We start from the raw sequence: 24,806 nt of genomic DNA on the forward strand, positions 1-24,806 counted from the left end.
CAGGTTTTTTTTCCCAAAATTTACCATTTCTACAAAGGGTAATGGGAGAAAAATCCCCCCAAAATTTGTAATGCAATTTCTCCCGAGTACAGAGATACCCCATATGTGGCACTAAACTGTTGCCTTGAAATACGACAGGGCTCTGAAGTGAGAGAGCGCCATGTGCATTTGAGGCCTGAATAAGGAATTTGCAATAGGGGTGGACCCGGTTACAAGGATGGGGCTTGTCTCCACCAAAACCCTACAGCAGTGTCTCCCACAGGGTGCCTCCAGCTGTTGCAAGACTCCCAGCCTGCCAGGACAGTCTATGGCTGTCCGGCAACACTGGGAGTTGTGGTTTTGGAACAGCTGGAGGCGCCGTTTAGGAAACACTGCTGTATGAGACGTTTTAGATTTTTATTGGGGGTGGGGGGGGCGACGTGTAAGGGGGTGTATGTGTAGTGTTTTACTTTCTATTATTTGTTAGTGTAGTGTAGTGTTTTTAGGGTACATTCACACAGGCAGGGGTTCACAGTAAGTTATCTTGAAGGAAACCCACTGTAAACCCGCCCGTGTGAATGTACCCTGTACATTCACATGGGGGGGGGGGGGCGCCCCAAACCTTCAGCTGTGGCAAAATGACAACTCCCAGAAGGCACTGATGGACCGTACATGCTGGGAGTTGTAGTTTTACAACAGCTGTAGGCACACTGGTGGGGAACCACTGAGTTAGAAAACAGATTCTAGCTCAGTGATTCCAACCCATGTGCCTCCAGCTGTTGCAAGACTACAACTCCAAGCATGTAGTCTGTCAGTGCTCTCTGGGAGTTGTAGTTTTGCAACAGCTGGAGGCACACGGGTTGGAATCACTGAGTTAGGAAACAGACTCTAGCTCAGTGTTTCCCAACCAGTGTGCCTACAGCTGTTGCAAAACTACAATTGTCAGCACAGCCAGACAGTCACGGATGCTGGGCGTGTAGTTCTGCAATATCTGGCCCTTCAGATGTTGCAGAACTACAACTCCCAGCATGCCTGGACTGTCTGGGCATGCTAGGAGTTGTAGTCATGCAACAACTGGGGAAAAACAGTGGCCTCCAAACTGTAGCCCTCCAGATGTTGCAAAACTACAACTCCAAGCATGCTCAGACTGTCCAGGCATGCTGGGAGTTGTAGTTCTGCAACATCTGAAGGGCCAGATATTGCAGAACAACACGCCCAGCATCCCTGACTGTCTGGGCATGCTGAAAGTTGTAGTTTAGCAACATCTGGAGGACCACAGTTTAGAGACCACTGCACAGTGGTCTCCAAACTGTGACCCTCCAGATGTTGCAAAACTACAACTCCCAGCATGCCCAGACAGCCTTTGGCTGTCTGGGCATGCTGGGAGTTGTAGTTTTGCAGCTTTTAGAAGGCCACAGTGAAGATCACTAATCGCGGTCTTCACTGCAGCCTTCTCAGCCGCACTTTCCGGCCGCCGCTCCTCCTGCTCGCGCCGCTGGTTCCTGATGCCGCCTCCGCCGGTCCGGAGGCGGCAATAGGAATGGCGTACGCAGCGGCGTAATGATGTCGCTACACAGGCCCAGTAAGGCCTTGCGGAAGACAGCAGAGGACCGGAGAAAACAGCGGAGGTCCGGAGATGACCAAGAGAGCCCAGCGGAGGCCCGGGGTCACCATCGGGAGCGGCAGGGACACCATCGCGAGCGGCGGGGACAGGTGAGTACAGCTTCCTATACTTTACATTGCACGAATCCCTCAACATACAATGGATTCGACAAACGATGGCTTATTTGGAACGAATTACCATCGTATGTTGAGGGACCACGTCAGTGCGCCGCGCCGTGCAGTGCATAGCAACGACGCAGGGGACGCAGACCGGAGGCCTGAAGCAGCACGGACCCGACCCCGGCAACAGGTAATTATGCAACCGGGGATGGGGGGAGGCAACGGGGCAGCGGCGCTGGCAATGGGTGCCGCTGACCCTTCTCTCCCCCTGGCTGTCGGCGCCGCTTTTCTCCCCCGGCACCGATAGTCAGGGGGAGAGAACGGGCAGCGGCGCCGACAGCAGGGGGAGAGAAGTGGCGGCAGCAGGGCTCTAGACCCCAGGGAAGGCAGGGGGAGAGAAGCGGGCAGCGACAGCCTCTCTCCCCCTGCCTTTCCTGGGGGTGTATCGGGGTATACACGCGCACACACGCACCCTCATTTTACCATGGATATTTGGGTAAAAAACATTTTTTACCCATATATCCTTGGTAAAATGAGGGTGCGTGTTATAGGCCGGTGCGTGGTATACCCCGATAAATACGGTACATTTTTCATTTTCACAGACCACTGTTCCAAAAATCTGTCAGACACTTGTGGGGTGTAGATGGGGTCACATGGGGGGGTCCATTGTTCTGGCACCATGGCGGCTTTGTGAACACACATGGCCTTCAATTCCGGAGCACTTTTCATCCACATATGGGCCATGTTCTCACTCAGAAGAAATGGGGTTACACTTTTTAGGGGGCTTTTTTTTTCCTATTTTCCCTTGTAAAAATGAAAAATTCAGGGTAACACCAGCATTTTAGTGAAAAATATATATTTTTTTCATTTTCCCAACCAACTTTAACCCCTTGAGGACTCAGCCCATTTTCACCTTAAGGACGCAGCCAATTTTATTTTAGCGTTTTTGTTTTTTCCTCCTCACCTTCTAAAATTCATCTCTTTTATATTTCCATTCCCAGACCCATATGAGGGCTTGTTTTTTGCGTGACCAGTTGTACTTTGCAATGACATCACTCATTTTACCCTTAAATTTATGGTAAACACAAAAAATAATTTTTTATGTAAGGAAATTTAAACAAAAATAATAATTTAGCAAATTGGGGGGGCTTCGTTTTTGCGCTGCACACTTTCCAGTAAAAATACATGTTTTCTTTATTCCTTGGGTCAATACGATTAAAATGATACCCATGGTTACATACTTTTCTATTATTGTACTGCTTTTAAAAAATCTCAAACTTTTTTTTACAAAATCAGTATGTTTAAAACTGCCCTATTTTGACCATGTCTAACTTTCTTATTTTACCGTATTCAGGGATTTGTGAGGGCTCATTTTTTGCGCCATGATCTGTAGATTGTTTTGGTACCAGATTTGCATTATTGTGCCTTTTTGATCGCTTTTTATTTTTAAAAAAATTGCAGTTTGATGTGACAAAAAAGCAGACATTTTTTACTTTTTTTTTTTTTTTTTTTTTTTTTTAACGTTTACGCCGTTCGCCGTAGGGGATCATTAACATTATATTTTCATAGCATGCAACAATACCAAATATGTTTATTATTTATTGTTATTTTACACTTTTATGTATTAATATGGGAAAAAGGGTGATTAAAAACTTTATTGGGGGAGGGGATTTTTCACATTATTAAACAACTTATTTAGTCCCCATAGGGGACTATTTATAGCAATCATCAGATTGCTAATACTGCTCAGTGCTATGCATAGGGTATAGCAAAGATCAGTATTATCGGCGATCTTCTGCTCTGGTCTGCTGGAAGGTAGATCAGTGCAGAAGACCCCGGGAGACAGATGAAGGCAGGTGTGGGGACCTCCGTCCGCCATCTTGGCTGATCTTATCCCCGCGGCAGTGCCGCAGGCGATCAGATCAGCCATTATAAGTGCTGCACTGCCGCAGATGCCATGATATGTATTGATCACGGCACCTGAGGGGTTAATGGCAGACATCAGCGCGATCGCTGATGTCCACCATTACCGGCGGGTCCGCGGCTGCTGACAGCCACCGGAACCCGCCGGGAATGAAGCGAGCGCATCTCCTACGCTCGTATCACAGCCATGCCGTAAATGTACGCCGTTGTGCGCTAAGAGGTGCTATGCGGCGCATGTCCTTAAGGGTTTAAAGAAATTCGCCAAACACCTGTGGGGTGTTAAAACTCACTATACCCCTTGTTACGTTCCGTGAGGGGTGTAGTTTCCAAAATGTGGTCACATGTGGGTATTAATTATTTTGCATTTATGTCAGAACTGCTGTAAAATCAGCCACCCCTGTGCAAATCACCAATTTAGGCCTCAAATTTACATAGAGCATTTTACACCTACATAATGGGTATTTTCGGACTCAGTCTTTTTTTCCTTTTATGAAAATGAAAAGTATGGGGCAACACCAGCATGTTAGTGTAAAAAATGTTTTTTTTTTTTTTTTACAATAACAGGCAAGTGTAGACCCTAACTTTACCTTTTCATAAGGGGTAAAAGGAGAAAAAGCACATCAAAATTTGTTGCAATTTCTCCCGAGTAGAGAAATACCCCATATGTGGCCCTAAACTGTTGCCTTAAAATATGACACGTCTCCGAAGTGAGAGAGCACCATGCGCATTTGAGGCCTAAATTAGCGATTTGCATAGGGGGGGGGGGGGGGGGGGCGTATGGGTTAGTGTAATGTTTTCAGTGTACATTCACACAGGCATGGGTTTACAGCGAGTTTCCCGCTGGGAGTTTGAGCTGCAGCGGAAGATTTGCTCCATCTCAAACTTGCAGCGAGAAGATCACTGTAAACCCCCGCCCGTGTGGTTGTACCCTGTTACAAATCTGTTTAACTTTCTGGAGCCAGTTGATATATAAAAAAAAAGGTTTTCCCTGGAATACCCCTTTAACTCTGTTTCGCAACCAGTGTGCGTCCAGCTGTTGCAAAACTACAAGTCGCAGCATGTTGGGAGTTGTAGTTTGCAACAGCTGGAGGGACACTGGTTGCTAAACACTGATTTAGGTAACAAATTCAGTGTTTTGCAACCAGTGTGCCTTCAGCTGTTGCAAAAAGCTACAAGTCTCAGCATGCCCGGACAGCCAAAGGGCAAGCTAGGACTTGTAGTTATGCAAGAGCTGGAGGCATACTACTAAAACTCCCAGCATGCCCTTTGGCTGCCCGTGCAAGATGGGGGTTGTAGTTATGCAAAAACTGGAGGCACTCAGTGTTTCGCAACCAGTATGCCTCCAGCTGTTGCAAAACTACAACTCCCAGCATGTACGGTCTATGCATGCTGGGAGTAGTAGTCTGCAACAGCTTGAAGCACACTGGTTGCAAAACACTGAGTTGGGTAACATACTCTGTGTTTCGCAACCAGTGTACCTTCAGCTGTTGCAAAACTACAACTCTGAGCATACACTTAAAGCCGAAGGGCATGCTGGGACTTGTAGTTATGAAACAGCTGGAGGCACACTACTGCAACTCCCAGCATGCCCTTTGGCTGTCCGTGCATGCTGGGGGTTGTAGTTATGCAACAGCTGGAGGCACAAAAATGTGCCTCCAGCTGTTGCATAACTACAACCCACAGCATGCACAAACTACCAAAGGGAGTTGTAGTTGTTCCTTCTGCTATTGCATAACAACAACTCCTAGCATGCCCTGAGTCCTTAAGGATCAGGGATGTAGGGCATATGCATACGCCTTGCATCCCCAAGAGGTTAATTATCATTGTCGCCCTCCTCTGCACTATGTTCCTGTCTCAAGTCTTTATGCCTCTCTTGATATAACTCATGACTTTGTTAACCTTGACAGCAGCTGCCTGGTACTGATCACTAAAGTTGAGCTTACTGTCCACCAATATTCCAAGACAGATTGATAAATCTGGTCTTCAGTGTTTGATGAACTCTGCTCTATTTTAATTGCCCAATCTTTTGGTTGTTGAGGGGTTATTAACTGCCGCCATAGGAGTCTGGCAGCAGCTGTCCTTCCTCTCCTCATTGAGAAAACATCCAAAACTCAATCAAGCCTAGCATGCATGTGTATGAGGGGATCAAGAAAGATAGCTATTGGTATGCTTATAGCCAGCTTAGGGTTTTTGTTGCATGGTTTAGTTATATGTTTGTGCAACAGTGATTTATTATTATTATTTATTATTCTTTAGTAGCCTGAAGCACTGTAAAAGTACTATTTCCTATAATCAATTTAGGCTGCTTTCACACTGTAAAATAGTTCTGTTTAGGAACTTCCGCCAGAAGTTCCATCACTATATCGGCGAAACCTGGCCGTTACAAAACCCCTGACGGCAGTGATTAAATTGCATTCAGGCCTATGGGGTTTTGTAACTGCCCGTTTGCATCTGCAGATGCCCGTAATTCATTACGGGCGTTATATAGTGACGGGACATCGTGGCGGAAAAATTACTGCATGAATTACGGGCATCTGCAGGTGCAAACGGGCAGTTACAAAACCCCATAGGCTGCAATGCAATTTAGTCACGGCCGTCAGGGGTTTTGTAACGGCCAGGTTTCGCCGATATAGTGACGGAACTTCTGGCGGAGGTTCCTAAACGGAACTATTTCACAGTGTGAAAGCAGCCTTATGTGTAGGAAATGAAACCTCAGTAAAGATGTGTTCATTTTCTCTTTAAAAAGTTTGAACGTCAATAGCAGACAAACTTAAAGGGGTACTCTGCCCCTATCCAAAGGATAGGGGATAAGATGTCAGATCGCTGGGGTCCCGCCGCTGGGGACCCCCGCAATATAGCACGCAGCACCCACCTGTGACTGCTTCCGGAAGCGCTGGAGGCTCTCAGGCTAATTCCTCCCGACCACGGGGACGGAAGATCGTGACGTCACGACTCCGCCCCCGCGAGACGTCACGCCCGCCCCCTAAATGCAAGTCTATGGGAGGGGGCATGACGGATAGGGGATAAGATGTCTAGGGGCGGAGTACCCTTTAACACCTTAAGGACCGAGCTAATTAAGCCTGTACGCCCCGCGAAGACCAGGTCTGTTTTTTTCAAATCTGGGATGTCTGTCTTTATTAGAGAATAACTCTGGTGACATTGTTTTTTTGTCACAAGTTGTACTACATGTAAATAGTAAAAGTTATTCGATACAATTTGTATTTTTTTATTTACAACGCAAGAAATCGTGAAATTTAAAAAAAAAGACGATTTTATTGATGCTAATAGATTGCATATATTTATACATACTGTGCATTTTTCCTATAAAAAATTATAATTTCATATGTCTACTATATTTTGTCAGCTTTTTTTTTTTTTTTTATAATTCACATTTTAGTTGTATTAGAGGCCTTTAATTTTCATCATAGGTCATACCTCAACTATGAGAGACATATTGAGAAAAAAAAAATCCATTAAATCACATATAAGTATTTGGTCACCAACAGACAAGCAAGATTTCTGGCTCTCACAGACCTGTAACTTCTTTTTTAAGAGTCTCTTCTGTCCTTCACTCGTTACCTGTATTTATGGCACCTGTTTTAACTTGTTATAAGTATAAAAGACACCTGTCCACAACCTCAAACAGTCAGAGTCCAAACTCCACTATGGCCAAGACCAAAGAGCTGTCGAAGGACACCAGAAACAAAATTGTAGACCTGTATCAGGCTGGGAAGACTGAATCTGCAACAGGCAAGCAGCTTGGTGTGAAGAAATCAACTGTGGGAGCAATTACTTGAAAATGGAAGACATACAAGAACACTGATACTCTCCCTTGATCTGGGGCTCCACGCAAGATCTCACCCCGTGGTGTCAAAATGATCACAGGAACGGTGAGCAAAAATCCCAGAACCACACGGGGGGACCTAGTGAATGACCTGCAGAGAGCTGGGAGTAAAGTAACAAAGGCTACCATAAGTAACACACCCCGCCGCCAGGGACTCAAATCATGCAGTGCCAGACGTGACCCCCTGCTTAAGCCAGTACATGCCCGGGCCCGTCTGAAGTTTGCTAGAGAGCATTTGGATGATCCAGAAGAAGATTGGGAGAATGTCATATGGTAAGATGAAACCAAAGTAGAACTTTTTGGTAAAAACTCAACTCGTCGTGTTTGGAGGAGAAAGAATGCTGAGTTGCATCCAAAGAACACCATACCTACTGTGAAGCATGGGGGTGGAAACATCATGCTTTGGGGCTGTATTTCTGCTTAGGGACCAGGATGACTGATCCATGTAAAGGAAAGAATGAATGGGGCCATGTATCGTGAGATTTTGAGTGAAAACCCCCTTCCATCAGCAAGGGCATTGAAGATGAAACATGGCTGGGTCTTTCACCATGACAATGATCCCAAACACACCACCCAGGCAACAAAGGAGTGGCTTTGTAGGTTCCTGGAGTGGCCTAGCCAGTCTCCAGATCTCAACCCCATAGAAAACCTTTGGAGGGAGTTGAAAGTCCGTGTTGCCCAGCGACAGCCCCAAAACATCACTGCTCTAGAGGAGATCTGCATAGAGGAATGGGCCAAAATACCAGCAACAGTGTGTGAAAATCTTGTGAAGACTTACTGAAAATGTCTGACCTCTGTCATTGCTAACAAAGGGTATATAACAAAGTATTGAGATGATGAGGTATACCTATGATGAAAATTACAGGCATTTAGCTACCAGGATTCCTTTTTGCATTTACCGTAGTTCCCAGGATTCCTGTTTGACTCTTTTTGAATTTTGGTACCACATATGCTACAGTCCTGTTGAACAATCCCCGACATTATAGAATCTTTAAATACAAGGAATAAAGGTCTGTCTAGCATGGTACCTAATTCCTGCAGATGGATGCCATCTGGGCCCAGTGATTTGTGTGTTTTAATGTTATAAGCTGGAGGCACACTTCTTGTTGGGTTAAACAGGTGGGATTTGCTGCAAAATTTACATTATTGCTTTTTATGTCCTCTGATTTTCCTGTGTAAACACAGTAGAGAAGAAGATATTTAGTACATTGGCCTTTCCCCTCATCCTCCTCTGCTATTACACCCAGATTATTTCTTAGGGGGCCAACATTTTCAGTTTTAAGTATCTTATAATTTATGTAGGTAAAGAATATTTTTCAATTATTTTTACTTTCTATGGCAATCATTCTCCCTGTTGCAATGTATGCCAATATTATTAGTTTTTTACAGAATTTATTCTCTTCCTTTTTTAACATCTCCCCACTACCATCTTGTTTCAGTAGTCCAAATGAATTCCTCTTATCATTTATTGCATCCCTACCTGTTTTGCTTAACCACATTGTTCTTCTGCTATGTCTAACAAATTTATTCCCATAGGGTATATGTTGTTCACCAGATCTATTCAGGAGGCCCTTAAAAATACAGAGGTCCCTCAACATACGATGGTAATTCGTTCCAAACGACCCATCGTTTGTCGAATCAATCGTATGTTGAGGGATTCATGCAATGTAAAGAATAGGAAGTTATACTCACCTGTCCCCGCCGCTCCGGACCGTGTCCTCACGCTGTCCCAGGGGCTTCTGATGCTGTCCCGCGTCTTCTTCGGGATCCTCCGGTGTCTTCCGCATCTTCTCCAGGGTCCGGGCCTCGCTTTCTGGTGACGTTATTAAGCTGCTGCGCCGGCATGGCGTGCGTAGCGACGTAATAACGACGCCGGAAAGCGAGGCCCGGACCCTGGACAAGATGCAGAAGACGCTGGAGGATCCCGAAGTGGACCCGGAGCAGCCGGGATAGGTAAGCGAACCTGTCCGGGATGCTTAAACTGCTATCAGACAGCAGCTTAAGCATTTTGCGCTGTCGGATAGCCCCGATATATAAAAGCATCGCATGTCGATGCTGACATCGACTTGCGATGGCCTCTGAGAGGCCATCGTATGTCGATTTGATCATATGTCGGGGCCATCGCATGTCGGGGGGTTATTGTATCCCATTTAGTGTGTCTACTTTTATCACTGAGGGCAAAGACCCAATCTATGTGACTAAGTTGCTCTCTTAGTTGGTAAAAATTGGCCTTCCTAAAGTTTAATGTTTTTGTAGCAATTAGTTAATAAAAATGTATAAATTAAAAAATAAATAAATAAAAATAATAAAAACTTATTATGTTGTGATCAATATTACTAAGATGACCCTCTACCTCTACTTTGGATACGATGTCTGACCTACTATTTAGTACAGCACTTGACAAATTTGTTAAGATTTTAGGAGCCAGCAAAAAAGTAAAGGAGCGAGGCCGCTACACATCACATAACATTATATAAATCGGTCATTAGTGTCCCTTCATATCTTTCCAAGTCACAGTCATAAGTGTCCCCTCAACTCTCCATGTGTTACAGCCATTACAGTCTCCACATCTCCCCGTGTTACAGTCATTACTATCCCTTCATCTCCTCCTGTGTCACAGTTATTACTGTCCCCTCATCTCTCCATGTTTTAAAGTCATTATTGTCCACGCATCTCCCTCTGTGTCACATTTGGTACTATATTTTCCATTGTTCTCTACAATGACCACCCACTTGATTACTTAGCCAATAAAGAGCAAAGATTTACATCAATAAATGACAAGTTAATCTAGAACTTTTCCCACAAAACCATATATCAATCTGCATTTTCAATGTGACAGGTTTAATGTTGTACTAGAATCAGGAGAGAATTTATATATTGAGGAAAACTTTTAATATTTTTGGTATGCGCTTTGAAAGAGGCTCAGATATCACCATATTATGGCTGGTGGGCCAATTGAATAATCCTATACCAAGTACATTTAAATCAAACACTATACACCTTTTAACATCACATATACAGGCCCTGTTGTATGTTAGATTAAATATGCCTTGGGTTGAACAGCCTTAATATAACTGCAGGCTTCAGAAATAATTCACATATGCCGCTTACACATAGGAGATGTTGTCAACGTGAATTATCTCTTTCACTGCTTGGTTGATAGGAAGATTGAGTAAGGGAAACTGAGATAACCACCTGGATAGCCAGCAGCATTGATGATGTAACACAGATCTGCAGGGCTTGATACTACATATGCATGATCACTGTTGTTTTAATAATTATGTGCTAAAACAAACATCGGCATTACAGTAATATTAAGACTATTTCTTTGTTCTATCACAACTACAAAGAAGTCACATGGCAAAGAAAACACAACTTCTTACAAGGTGTTGATGGCATTAACGTGAGAAGGCTTTTTCACTCATAATTATGATGCTGCTTAAAGGGGTTTCCCACAATCATCACTTCTATGCAAGAAATGCAATAAGTGCCTGATCAGTGGAGGGCAAACTGCTGGGACCCCCACTAATGATAAGGGAACCCATGACCATGATGCTTAAGGCATACCTCCAAGGTTCAACTTCTGCCTTTTCTTCAGTGTGGGCGTGAAGTGACACAGTCTACGCTGGGCAGTAGCTGCTGGGGTAACTGTGTGACAGCCAATGAGTTCTATGTACAAGTCCTAGTAATCAGAAATTGGTTTGTCGACAGAACTCAGTGGGTGTCATAAGGCTTCGTCTGCAACTGTACCACCCAGCATGCACTAAGTCACTCCACGCCTGATCTGAAAAACAGAGGGGAATTGATCTTTAGAGGCATGCTTTAAATCTTGGGGACTTGAATATGAGGTTAAAGGGGTATTCCAGGCCAAAACTTTTTTTTATAAATCAACTGGCTCCGGAAAGTTAAACAGATTTGTAAATTACTTCTATTAAAAAATCTTAATCCTTCCAATAGTTATTAGCTTCTGAAGTTGAGTTGTTGTTTTCTGTCTAACTGCTCTCTGATGACTCATGTCCCGGGAGCTGTGCTGTTCCTATGGGGATATTCTCCCATCATGCACAGCTCCCGGGATGTGACATCATCATTGAGCAGTTAGACCGAAAACTTCAGAAGCTAATAACTAGTGGAAGGATTAAGATTTTTTAACCTGTTCAGGACCCAAGGCATCCAGGGCAAACGCCGAGGGGGGCCATGTAGGGGAAATCGCCCTTGCGATCTGCGGCGATACCGGGCTGATCAGGTCTCTGGGACCAGACCGCCCGGTAATTTAGCATGATCCCGGCTGTCACAGACAGCCAGGACCATGCTGAAGGCTAGGAGCGAGGTGGCAAGCCTGCCACCTCCTCCGATCCCCTGAGATCCGTCGGTTAGTTAACCGACCAATCGCAGGGGGGGGCGGTTACTTCCTCCCACCCTGCCCGTCCCCTGAAAGTCAGGAGAGGACGGGAGGAAGACCGGAGGACGCGGCGGGGGACGGGGGAGTGCTTGGGACCGTCCCCGATACTTAGCACGTCCCGGATCCCGGCGATGAAAATGGTGGCAGCGGCGACAGGTGAGTGGATCTTCAGCCGCAGTCGGGCCCTTTACAGCAATGCATGTCGCCGTAAAGTGACATGCATTGCTGTAATGGGACCCTGTATATTACAACTCCCAGCATGCCCAGACAGCCCTTGGCGTCTGGGCATGCTGGGACTTGCAGTTTTGCAACATCTGGAGGTCCACAGTTTTGATACCACTGTGCCCTTCCAGATGTTGCAAAACTACACATTCTCAGCATGCCCTTACTGTCCAGGCATGCTGGGAGTTGTAGTTCTGTAACATCTGGCCCTTCAGATGTTGCAGAACTACAACTCCCAGCATGCCTGGACAGTTTTGGCATACTGGGAGTTGTAGTTTTGCAACATCTGGAAGGGCACAGATTGGGAACCACTGTATTACTGGTCTGCAAACTGTAGTCCTCCAGATGTTGCAAAACTACAACTCCAAGCATGCTGGGAGTTGTAGTTCGGCAACATCTGGCTCTAAAGATGTTGCCAAACTACTACTTCCAGCATGCCTGAGAATGTTTGGGAGTAGTGGTTTTGCAACAACTGGAGGCACACTGGTTGGGAAACATTGTCTGTTTCCTAACTCAGTGTTTCCCAACCCGTGTGCCTCCACCTGTTGCAAAACTATAGCTACCAGCATTCACTGATGGACTGTACATGCTGGGAGTTGTAGTTTTGCAACAGCTGGAGATCCCCCGCTGTGAATGTACAGGGTACATTCACATGGGCAGGGGCTTACAGTGAGTATCAGGCTGCAAGTTTGCGATGCAGCAAATTTTGTGCGGCAGCTCAAACTCGCAGCGGGAAACTCGCTGTAATCTCACGCCCGTGTGACTGTACCCTAAAAACACTACACTACACTACACTAACACAAAATAAAATAAAAAGTAAAAAACACTACATATACACATACCCCTACACAGCCCCCCTCCCCTCCCCAATAAAAAATGTCTGATATGCCACTGTTTCCAAAATGGAGCCTCCAGCTGTTGCAAAACATCAACTCCCAGTATTGCTGGACAGCCGTTGACTGTCCAAGCATGCTGGGAGTTTTGCAACAGCTGGAGGCACCCTGTTTGGGAATCACTGGCATAGAATACCCCTATGTCCACCCCTATGCAAATCCCTAATTCAGGCCTCAAATGCGCATGGCGCTCTCACTTCGGAGCCCTGTCGTATTTCAAGGCAACAGTTTAGGGCCACATATGGGGTATCGCCGTACTCTGGAGAAATTGCCTAACAAGTTTTGGGGGGCTTTTTCTCCTTTCACCCCATATGAAAAGGTGAAGTTGGGGTCTACACCAGCATGTTAGTGTAAAAAAATAAATTTTTTACACTAACATGCTGGTGTTGCCCTATACTTTTCATTTTGACAAGAGGTAAAAGGGAAAAAATCCCCCCAAAATTTGTAATGCAATTTCTCCCGAGTACGGAGATACCCCATATGTGGGCGCAAAGTGCTCTGGGGGCGCACAATAAGGCCCAGAAGGGAGAGTGCGCCATGTACATTTGAGGTGATTTGCACAGGGGTGGCTGATTGTTACAGCTGTTTTGACAAACGCAAAAAAAAAACAAAAAAACACATGTGACCCCATTTCGGAAACTACACCCCTCACGGAATGTAATGAGGGGTGCAGTGAGAATTTACACCCCACTGGTGTCTGACAGAGCTTTGGAACAGTGGGCTGTGCAAATAAAAAATTTTGTACAGCTCACTGTTTCAAAGATCTGACAGACACCAGTGGGTTGTAAATGCTCACTGTACCCCTTGTTACGTTCCTCAAGGGGTCTAGTTTCCAAAATGGTATGCCATGGGGGGGTTATTTTGCTGTTCTGGCACCATAGGGGCTTCCTAAATGCAACATGCCCCCCAAAAACAATTTCAGAAAAACGTACTCTGCAAAATCCCCTTGTCGCTCCTTCGCTTCTAAGCCCTCTACTGCACTCACCGAACACTTTACATAGACATATGAGGTATGTGCTTACTCGAGAGAAATTGGGCTACAAAAATAACAATCCATTTTCTCCTTTTACCCCTTGTAAAAATGAAAAAATTTGGTCTACAAGAACATGCAAGTGTAAAAAATGAAGATTGTGAATTTTCTCCTTCACTTTGCTGCTATTCCTGTGAAACACCTAAAGGGTTAAAATGCTGACTTAATGTAATTTTGAATACTTTGGGGGGTGCAGTTTTTATAATGGGGTCATTTGTGGGGTATTTCTAATATGAAGGCCCCTCAAATCCTCTTCAAACCTGGTCCCTGAAAAATTGTGATTTTGGAAATTTTGTGAAAAATTGGAAAATTGCTGCTGAACTTTGAAGCCCTCTGGTGACTTCCAAAAGTAAAAACTCATACATTTTATGGTGCAAACATAAAGTAGACATATTGTATATGTGAATAAAAAAAATAATTATTTGGAATATCCATTTTCCTTACAATCAGAGAGCTTCAAAGTTAGAAAAATGCTAAATTTTCACATTTTTAATCAAATTTTGGGATTTTTCACCAAGAAAGGATGCAAGTTACCACAAAATTTTACCACTGTGTTAAAGTAGAATATGTCACGAAAAAACAATCTCGGAATCAGAATGATAACTAAAAGCATTCCAGAGTTATTAATGTTTAAAGTGACAGTGGTCAGATTTGCAAAAAATGGCCGGGTCCTAAGGTGTAAAATGGCTGGGTCCTTAAGGGGTCAATAGAAGTAATTTACAAATCTGTTTAACTTTCCGGAGCCAGTTGATATATAAAAAAAAGTTTTTGCCTGGAATACCCCTTTAATGTAGAAGCCAGGCATTTGAGCATGTGTGTATCCTGCACCACACTCCAATAATCCACCATGGTTAGGACACGATTTAAAGCAATCCTTTCCTACACCATAAGATTACCTCAGTAAGGTAATGTGAATCAGGGTACACGGGTTTAGGTTACATGAAAGGAAGGACATCAGAACTGGTGTTCCTGGTAATTACTAGAAGGAAAACTTGAAAGATAATGCACCTTTCTGCTTGACCAGGGTTACCACATCTACCTGGATAATTTTTAAACCACTAGCCCAATATTCAAGTGCCTCACACACACTTCCAGAAGAAGTTGTGTGCCATGTGGCACTGTTAGTAAAAATAAAATAAGCCTTCCTCAGCCTTTATCATAGGGCCGTAATGAGGTACCTAAACTCTGTATGACTTACACTGAGAACATTATACAATGTTGTCAATTTTATTAATAGGGTAAGCATTGGATGAAGTGTCAATGTACCAAAATGATTGATATTTCCCATTATATAGAACACAGATTAAAGCTACAGAACACCAGAAAGATATTTAAAAAAAAACATCCTTGAATTGCTACTGTCAATGTTCAAGGTGCCACGACAAAACACACCCTACGTAAAAGGAAAGTGCCCATATATGCAGTAATAAAAAAATTTTTTAAAACACCACCCGCTCAGATGGAAACGTTACCGCATTTGCCAAGTAGTGGAGAATACCCTTGTAGAAACCGGCGCTGCAGGTTTTAGGACATCAATAGAAGTTTGGAGACAGAAGTATAGTTTGAAGATCCTTGGCAGGACCGATTATTGAGTAATACACATAAAATAACAAACATATTTATGTATATTGCTATTATGCCCCATATGTCTCTATTGCTAATATGGCTAATACTTAATATGCTATCACACTAAACCTAATTGTGTCCCCTAAATTTTTCAGCCCAGATTGCCTTAATCTGTTACGAGCCTTATATGCGCAGACTCCTGCTATATGTTCCCAATGACAGCTGTCAAACAGTCCACAGTGTTCCCTTGTGTGCCTGTTTACACTGACAGCTGTCATCCACAGCACTTCCCGGTGCCGCCTATATGCACAACCTATACCTTAAGTAGCGCCCCCGAAATGTTAGACCCTCAGAAATGTTTTCCCAATATCCTCCTTTTTAGTGTTACTGTGATGTACTTTATATTCACTGTGAATTGCACTGACAGCGGCCCCGTACTTACAGCGCCGCCCGACACCCAAAGCACACAGGATGTTATCCCCGCTCCTGATTGGCTATGAGCTGGACATGTCACTGCCTACATAGCAACCTGTCATAGCAACCCTGCGCTAGATGCGAAGAAAGCCTCAGGCGCTTGTTCACACAGTTTCAGTCACTGAGTGTCCGCACTGACCGGAAGTAAACATTCGGCGCACGGACAGGACGCTATATACTATTTTAGATATAATGAAGTTTATTTATCGGTGAACATTTGTTTTACTATGTAAACATTTATTATTGATGTTTTTATGTTTATTATGCTACTTTTATGGAAATTCTCCACTGTGTGTGTGTTTTTTACCATGGCTCCTCCCCTGATTTTTGGTGTCATTTACTGCATTATTTATTGACCCTCTGCACTGTATGTTGGTATTCTGATCTGAGGAAGGGAGAGTTCCTCCCGAAACGCATCATCCACCTTATTGTTTGTTAATTTATGTGTATTACTCAATAAACGGTCCTGCCAAGGATCTTCAAACTATACTTCTGCCTCCAAAATCCTATTAATGTCCTAATACCTGCAGCACCGGTTTCTACATGGGTATTCTTCTCCACTGCTTCCCAGACTCTATTGGACAAGGGCTCCTTGTTTCCTGCTACCCACAGGCATAGCAGCAGCTTCAGGACACACTAACCCCAGTGGTGGAGTGATATGCACTTTTTCTGCTTAATAAAGGTGAGTGGCCACCTGACAATTCTTGCAGGTTGCCCCTGCATTACTGTCAAAGCACTCCAAGGGTAATAGACGAGGCACCGGCATCGGTTGTTTCTTTTTTCTATTTCTATACAGGTACCGCATTTGCAAGGCATGCTTTGTCATGGTAAATTCAAATAGAAAAATGTCAGCAGCACCACCATTCATAAAATGTCATCCTTTGTTCATATGCCATATAGATACACCAGTCCTCTCAGACCGGTAAAACTATACGGAAAATGAATAAAGAAAGACTGTACTCCGACTGTCTTTATGTTATCAGCTGAGCACCAATAAAAGTCCTGTGTGCTGCCCGCGGCTTATGTGTATGTATAGACAGAAGTGAGCTGTGGAGAAGTGTCATGGTGTGCACAGGTTATCCCCAGAATGTACCGAATGACATAACTTAGTAGTTAAAAATGAAAACATAAGATAGTAAGGAATGCACATACCAAAACAGAATCCAATTTCTGCTTCACTTTCATCATTCGCATTGAGGATTTTGCAGCAATTACAGAATCTTGAAATGTAAAAGTATCTGACCTATTTTTTCCATTTGCATCAATAGAAGTTTGCACTGATTCAGCTTCAAGTTGGGCAACTATGATAAATAATATAAAAACAAGTGCTTTAAGACATTTTTTTCTCTAAATCCATATACCCACATATTATAGACATATACAATTTATATAAAGGTTTGCGTTTAATATCATAGTCTAAGACAGTTAATACAGCCTTTTGCAGAGCATTATATAGAGGAATAAAAATTAAGACTTAACCCCTGCTGGACTTTGAGAAAACTCTTCTCTACTTTGAAGTCTTTGTAAAACTTGGGATAGTTTCTATTTCATAATCCATAATAGTTTATATAGTGAATAAATTAGAATGCAGAAAAATGAAACATGTGCCCTGTGGTATGGTCTCTGCAGTGGATCTGAAGCCTTTACTATGCTGAGAATCTTCTCTGCACTGCCTTAGTTCACCAGGTTGGGACTAAATCAATAGGATCCCAGTATGTGAAAATAAAAGGCCTCATTTACTAAAGCTTTTCCGAGTAAATTTTGTAGGGTTTTTGTGTTGCACGTGTTATGTGGCAGAATTTCCAACAACAATGCCAAAAAACCCTGCTAACTCTCCACTTTGCACAGAAAACCCCAAAAAGAGGCATGGCCATCAGGGAAAAGGGGCATGTTTCCACATAAAATGTGGTATATTTGAGCTCTGGAAAATCCAACAGTTAAGAGCATGTGTTAAAAAAGTAAAACAAAAAAAAACGGCAAATACAAGATACAATAATGAAAACCATGGGAAAAAAAACGGAATAACTAGTAGGACCCAGGCAGGATTAAAAAAAATATCACTATATTACTTTTTGTAATTGTTTTCTGCAGTTTGCAGTTTAGAATAGTTACAAAATTCAAATGTGCACTGTCAGAATCAAAAACTTTTTATATGTGGTACATCTTGACAAAACATTACATTTCATAAACATTTTTTACTCCTTTTTATAGAAATCAAGGCTTATATAATAAAAAGACCAATAGGGGGTTCCATACATAATCCTGTTCAGCTGCAGCATTATCTTTGTCCAAGCTGAAGCACAGGCTGAGACAAAGTCCAGGAAGTGAGGGTAGGACTAGCACTCATCTGTGCTCACTCCTGTCCTGTCTATCAGACTGCAGCATGAAAACAGAGAGAAGGGGGATGAAGAGAACAAGCATAGCACAGCAGACTCAGGAGGGAAGTGAATGCAAGGTGAGTGATGGCAGGCTCAGTGCTTGCCTCGGACACGCCCTTCCTGAGCAGCAAATATCAGAACGAGTGAGCAAAGATCAGAAGGGTTTGTTAGCCAAATACAAATGCTAGACACATTATTAACATATATAAGCTTTATTTTGTTCAGTGATATGATAGATTAAACGCGTTAAATATGACAACACACATTTTCAGTTAAAGGCAAGACAGAAAGCTATGTTAGCAGAAGCAATATTGAATCCGTAAGCATGCTCACCCTTGTAGTCATAAATGTATACAATAATTGGCTGGCTAAGCCCAAAGGCACAAAATGCTACCATGTGTTCATGAGGATGAAAGGCCACATCTCGAAGTGGGGCTGTATATGAGAGCTCTGTATACTTTGCTACTTGATCTCCTAGGATAAAAGAAACAACCATGTAACAACGTTTATAGGCAGTATAGAAATTAAAGGCATAAAATAGCTGACGTCTACCCGTCTATGGGTCATAATAACTCTGATTTAATATAAAATAACTAAATGTTACAGTGCAATGGATTTCTACCATGTCTCACCTGTTTCAGCATTCCACACATATGCAGCCCCATCTTCACTACCTGCTATGACAAATGTTCCACATGGTGTAAAGGCACTGTGAAGTTTTTCTCTGTAATTTGTAGCTCCGATATATTTTTTTGCAGCTAGTCTAGATAGAAATAAATGGCAATAAAAATTACACATACAAAAAAATGTACTAGATTTTCTAAAGAGTCTTACAAAGAGAATCAAATATAAGCTAACTGTACTAACCATATGTTTAAAAAACAAACAAAAACACTATGGAAAAGATTTTCTAAGAACGGCTTTTCATACACTGGTTTCATGTAAAACTTTACCCATGTTTGCTATGGTGGATTTACGGAGAGGTGCACGCCTTTCAGTAAATCCTGTGCTTCATGTTAGCATGAAACTGGCATAGATTTTAACTACACTGTATGCATGTTTTAAATGTAAATTGTAATAAATGAGGTGCATGGGAAGCGGGGCACCCCTTTCCCTCCACTTAGCAAGCCTGCGCCGACTGGGGTTTTTGCATTCCAGTCTGCACCAGGCACGGCCCTGGATAGATAACCCCTGTATAGATTTTACAAAATTCTTACATTCTAAGATCCATAATTCGAACGGTGCTGTCTTTTGTATGAATTAACAAACGCCTTCCATTTGGATGGACTTGTAAGTGATTCACAGCTATTCCTTTCATTTCAGTTTCTTTTATTTCCTAAAGAGGCATCACAAAAAAGAACAAATTCATTTACAGATTCTTACAACACAGGGTACGATGGCGTAAATATTTTCCAAAAACCTAGTGCTATTTAAAAGAAATATATAACCTACATGTATATTAGAACTAGATAAACAGGTTCCTTTTTTATTTTCTGTATATGATGAAAAATTCTGTGGTATGGAAAAGGTATGCTTTTCCCATCACCTATTGACCATGGTGTCATCCTTTTATGTTTGCCTCCAGTTGATAACACTACCTTTGATAATTGGATGACAACGGAAAAGTCATTGCTACAAAACAGAAGGTGTAAGCCTATTATGAGCCTAAGTGGTAAGCATGGAAAAATTTTATATTTTAGGGTTATTTACGTAGATAGTGAAATCAAAAACATGAAAAAAGACACCAAAACTTTCAAAAAAATATTTTTAACTTAAAAGTTTGATTTAAACAATGGATGATTTTCTAACAGTACAATCAATACTGGGTTCTCTCCTCAGAAACAACTTTCAGTTTAGAGCTATTAGGCTAAGTTTATACTTGTTTTTCTGTCCTGCGTTTTTTGGTTTGAAAAAAACGCAAGAAAAAAACCAGTGCAATTTCCTGCGTCTGGCGTTTTCTCTGGCGTTTTTTCATTTGTATGGAAATTGCATTTTTGGCCCCTTTGAAGGATGCAGTAGTGATACATTATACAGAAGGATCGCAACGGAACTCAGGGCGATCTGTCAATTAGTACAGGTATTACTACTCCTATCATGGAACAGTGTGTGCTCCATGCTGGGAGTAGTAGTACCACCTAAAAAAAAAAAAAAAATAAATAAATAAAAGTAAAAAACACACACACACTAAGTTTTTATTATTGTCGGCTACATTTTTAGTGCCCTGCCCGCCCACATAAATTGATCCCTGTTTAAAAATTTATAAAAATTTGGTTATAAAAAAGATAAGTTTTGTTAAATACAATTTTTTCCATCACTACTGTATCCTTTTTATTATATTTTTTTAATGGTACCCTACAAAATTTTATTTAAAGGGTATCTCCCTCACTTTTTTGGATCGCTAAAGTTCAAAAGAGAATAAAAACCGCCTAAAAAAAAAGGCCAAAGTTAAAACCCACATGGCGTTTTTGTTGGCATTTTTTTACTCCCATAGACTTCTATGGGAGAAACACACCACGATTTCAGGGAAAAAGACGCCAGTGGCTCAACATGCTGCGATTTTGCAAAACCGTCAAGGAGCTGAAAAACGCAAAAAAAGAGTGAAAAAAACGCTAAAAAGGATTAAAAAAAAAAAAAAAAAAACGCCAAACTGAAAAACACCAAGTGGAAAAAGAATTTTGCGATTTCTCATCGATTTACAGCTAACATCTGGACGCAGCGTTTTTTGGCCGAAAAAACACCATGCGCCACAATTGACGTTTCTCTCCCCCCCCCCCCAAAAAAAAAAACAAGTAGAAACTTAGCCTTACATTACTTAGCTGAGTTTCCCAGTGGAGCCTATGCCAGCCAGATATTTTGCCATGGTGGCCATTGTAATAGCCATGTAATGTTATATAAATGAAAAAAGAAATACATTTTATACATAAACACAAAAATCCAAAGAAGGAAGCGGCACTCCAAAATGTCCAAGCAAAAAAAAAAAAAAAGAAAAAAGACATTTTGCTATATCCAATTTTTTTTTTAGGACATTTTGGAGTGCTTCCTTCTTTGGATTTTTGTATTACATTTTGGGATGTAATGTCAGGTCCTGGAGCGGAGTCTCCAACTTGGATAACTATCCGTTTAGGGACTAGAAGTCCATACACAGTGCCCAACATAATACGAATACATGGACATTTTATACATAGATGTCTTCACTTAACTAGATTTAAACTATATATACTAAACTTCCAGAGATTCCCACAACTTGAAAAGCTTACCTTTAATATTCCCCAGAGCTCAACAGGGTTCTGTTTAGGACCTCGGCTGATGCTTGTATTCCACATGATTATAAGTCCTGAGCTGTCTCCAGAAAACATGTGAAGTCCTAAGTGAAAGATAACAACAGGTTACTAAACCACTTACAAAGTATTCATATAGGCCAGTAGTGTGCTGCTTGGTGAAGAATTGCACATGGTCTATTACAGTTTGGCGAGGAGGTTTATGTCTGTGCATTTTTTACAGGTGAAACCCACTAAAATATATAATTAGGGACAAGAATTAGAAAACAAAAAATGTGTCGGCAGATGAGAACCATTTGGCCCATGTAGTCTGACCATTATTCAGATTTTTTTTCCCAGCAGTTCTACACTGCCCAGAATCCGTGGTTATTAGGCCCGGAAAGATGCAGTGGAAATAAGCCTCTTTAAAAATCATTTTAACCCTTTAAGGACCCAGCCAATTTTCACTGTAGGACCCGGCCATTTTTTGAACATCTGTCACTTTAAACATTAATAACTCTGGAATGCTTTTAGTTATCATCCTGATTCCGAGAATGTTTTTTCGTGACATATTCTACTTTAACATAGTGTTAAAATTTTGTGGTAACTTGCATAATTTTTTGGTGAAAAATCCCAAAATTTGATGAAAAATATGAAAATTTTGCATTTTTCTAACTTTGAAGCTTTTTTGATTCACATATACAATATGTCTACTTTATGTTTGCATCATAAAATTGACAAGTTTTTACTTTTGGAAGACACCAGAGGGCAGCAATTTTCCAAATTTTCACAACATTTTCAAACTCACAATTTTTCAGGGACCAGTTCAGGTTTGAAGTGGATTTGAAGGGTCTTCATATTAGAAATACCCCACAAAGACCCCATTATAAAAACTGCACCCCCTAAAGTATTCATAATGACATTCAGTCAGTGTTTTAACCTTTTAGGTATTTCACAGGAATAGCAGCAAAGTGAAGGAGAAAATTCACAATCTTTTTTACACTTGCATGTTCTTGTAGACCCAATTTTTGAATTTTTACAAGGGGTAAAAGGAGAAAATTTATACTTATATTTGTAGCCCAATTTCTCTCGAGTAAGCACATACCTCATATGTCTATGTAAAGTGTTCTGCGGGCGCAGTAGAGGGCTCAGAAGCCAAGGAGCGACAAGGGGATTTTGGAGAGTACGTTTTTCTGAAATGGTTTTTGGGGGGCATGTTGCCTTTAGGAAGCCCCTATCGTGCCAGAACAGCAAAAAAAAAAACACATGCCATACCATTTTGGAAACTAGACCCCTTGAGGAACGTAACAAGGAATAAAGTGAGCCTTAATACCCCACAGGTGTTTCACGACTTTTGCATATGTAAAAAAAAAATTTTTTTTGCACTGAAATGTGTGTTTCCCCCCAAATTTCACATTTTTGCAAGGGTTAATAGCAGAAATGACCCCCAAAATTTGTAACCCCATCTCTTCTGAGTATGGAGGTACCCCATAAGTTGACCTGAAGTGCACTACGGGCGAACTACAATGCTCAGAAGAGAAGGAGTGATATTTGGCTTTTTGAGAGCAAATTTTGCTCGGGGGGCATGTCGCATTTAGGAAGCCCCTATGGTGCCAGAACAGCAAAAAAAAAAACACATGGCATACCATTTTGGAAACTAGACCCCTTGAGGAACGTAACAAGGAATAAAGTGAGCCTTAATACCCCACAGGGGTTTCACGACTTTTGCATATGTTAAAAAAAAAAAAATGTTTCACTAAAATGTGCGCCTCCCCCCAAATTTCACATTTTTGCAAGGGTTAATAGCAGAAAATACCCCCCAAAATTTGTAACCCCATCTCTTCTGAGTATGGAAATACCCCATGTGTGGACGTCAAGTGCTCTGCTGGTGCACTACAATGCTCAGCAGAGAAGGAGCGCCATTGAGCTTTTGGGAAAAACATTTTTGGAATGGAAGTCAGGGGCCATGTGCGTTTACAAAGCCCCCAGTGGTGCCAGAACAGTGGACCCCCCCCTCCCACATGTGACCCTATTTTGGAAACTACACCACTCACAGAATTTAATAAGGGGTGCAGTGAGTATTTACACCCCACTGGCGTTTGACAGATTTTTGGAACAGTGGGCTGTGCAAATGAAAAATTAAATTTTTCATTTTCACGGACCACTGTTCCAAAAATCTGTCAGACACCTGTGGGGCGTAATTACTCACTGTACCCCTTATTACATTACGTGAGGGGTGTAGTTTCCAAAATGGGGTCACATGTGGGTATTTATATTTTTGCCTTTATGTCAGAACCGCTGTAAAATCAGCCACCCCTGTGCAAATCACCAATTTAGGCCTCAAATGTACATGGTGCGCTCTCACTCCTGAGCCTTGTTGTGCGTCCGCAGAACATTTTATGCCCACATATGGGGTATTTCTGTTCTCAGGAGAAATTGCGTTACAAATTTTGGGGGTCTTTTTTTCCTTTTAACGCTTGTGAAAATAAAAAGTATAGGGCAACACCAGCATGTTAGTGTAATTTTTATTTTAATTTTTTTACACTAACAAGCTGGTGTAGCCCCAACTTTTCCTTTTCATAAGGGGTAAAAGGAGAAAAAGCCCCCCAAAATTTGTAGTGCAATTTCTCCCGAGTTTGGAGATACCCCATATGTGGCCCTAAATTGTTTCCTTGAAATACGACAGGGCTCCGAAGTGAGAGAGCGCTATGCGCATTTGAGGACTAAATTAGGGATCGCATAGGGGTGGACATAGGGGTATTCTACGCCAGTGATTCCCAAACAGGGTGACTCCAGCTTTTGCTAAATTTCCAGCATGCCTGGACAGTCAGTGTCTGTCTGGAAATGCTGGGAGTTGTTGTTTTGCAACAGCTGGAGGCTCCGTTTTGGAAACACTGCCATACAATACGGTTTTAATTTTTATTGGGGGGGACAGTGTAAGGGGGTGTATATGTAATGTTTTACTCTTTATTAGGTGTTAGTGTAGTGTAGTGTTTTTAGGGTACATTCACACTGACGTGTTACGGTGAGTTTCTCGCTAGGAGTTTGAGCTGCGGCGAAAAATTTGCCGCAGCCCAAACTAAGCAGGAAACTTACTGTAAGCCTGCCCGTGTGAATGT

General features: G+C 42.2%; 1 protein-coding gene across 6 annotated transcripts in view; it reads right to left on the bottom strand.

Annotated features, from left to right (window-relative positions):
* Nucleotides 1-24,806, bottom strand: part of AHI1 (Abelson helper integration site 1) — a 248,488-nt gene that overhangs the window by 159,776 nt on the left and 63,906 nt on the right. For all 6 annotated transcript variants that reach the window (XR_008891361.1, XM_056566604.1, XM_056566601.1 and 3 more), the window contains 5 exons: nucleotides 21,688-21,794; nucleotides 19,648-19,766; nucleotides 19,063-19,193; nucleotides 18,764-18,904; nucleotides 17,205-17,353 (listed from right to left, as the gene is read on the bottom strand). Coding sequence is in view for 5 of the 6 variants with exons in the window: in XM_056566604.1 (XP_056422579.1) it covers nucleotides 17,205-17,353; nucleotides 18,764-18,904; nucleotides 19,063-19,193; nucleotides 19,648-19,766; nucleotides 21,688-21,794 (647 nt within the window). In the remaining variant the exon portion in view is untranslated. The remainder of the gene's footprint in view (nucleotides 1-17,204; nucleotides 17,354-18,763; nucleotides 18,905-19,062; nucleotides 19,194-19,647; nucleotides 19,767-21,687; nucleotides 21,795-24,806) is intronic.

Source organism: Hyla sarda, chromosome 3 (assembly GCF_029499605.1).
Source record: "Hyla sarda isolate aHylSar1 chromosome 3, aHylSar1.hap1, whole genome shotgun sequence".
Lineage (NCBI taxonomy): Eukaryota > Metazoa > Chordata > Amphibia > Anura > Hylidae > Hyla > Hyla sarda.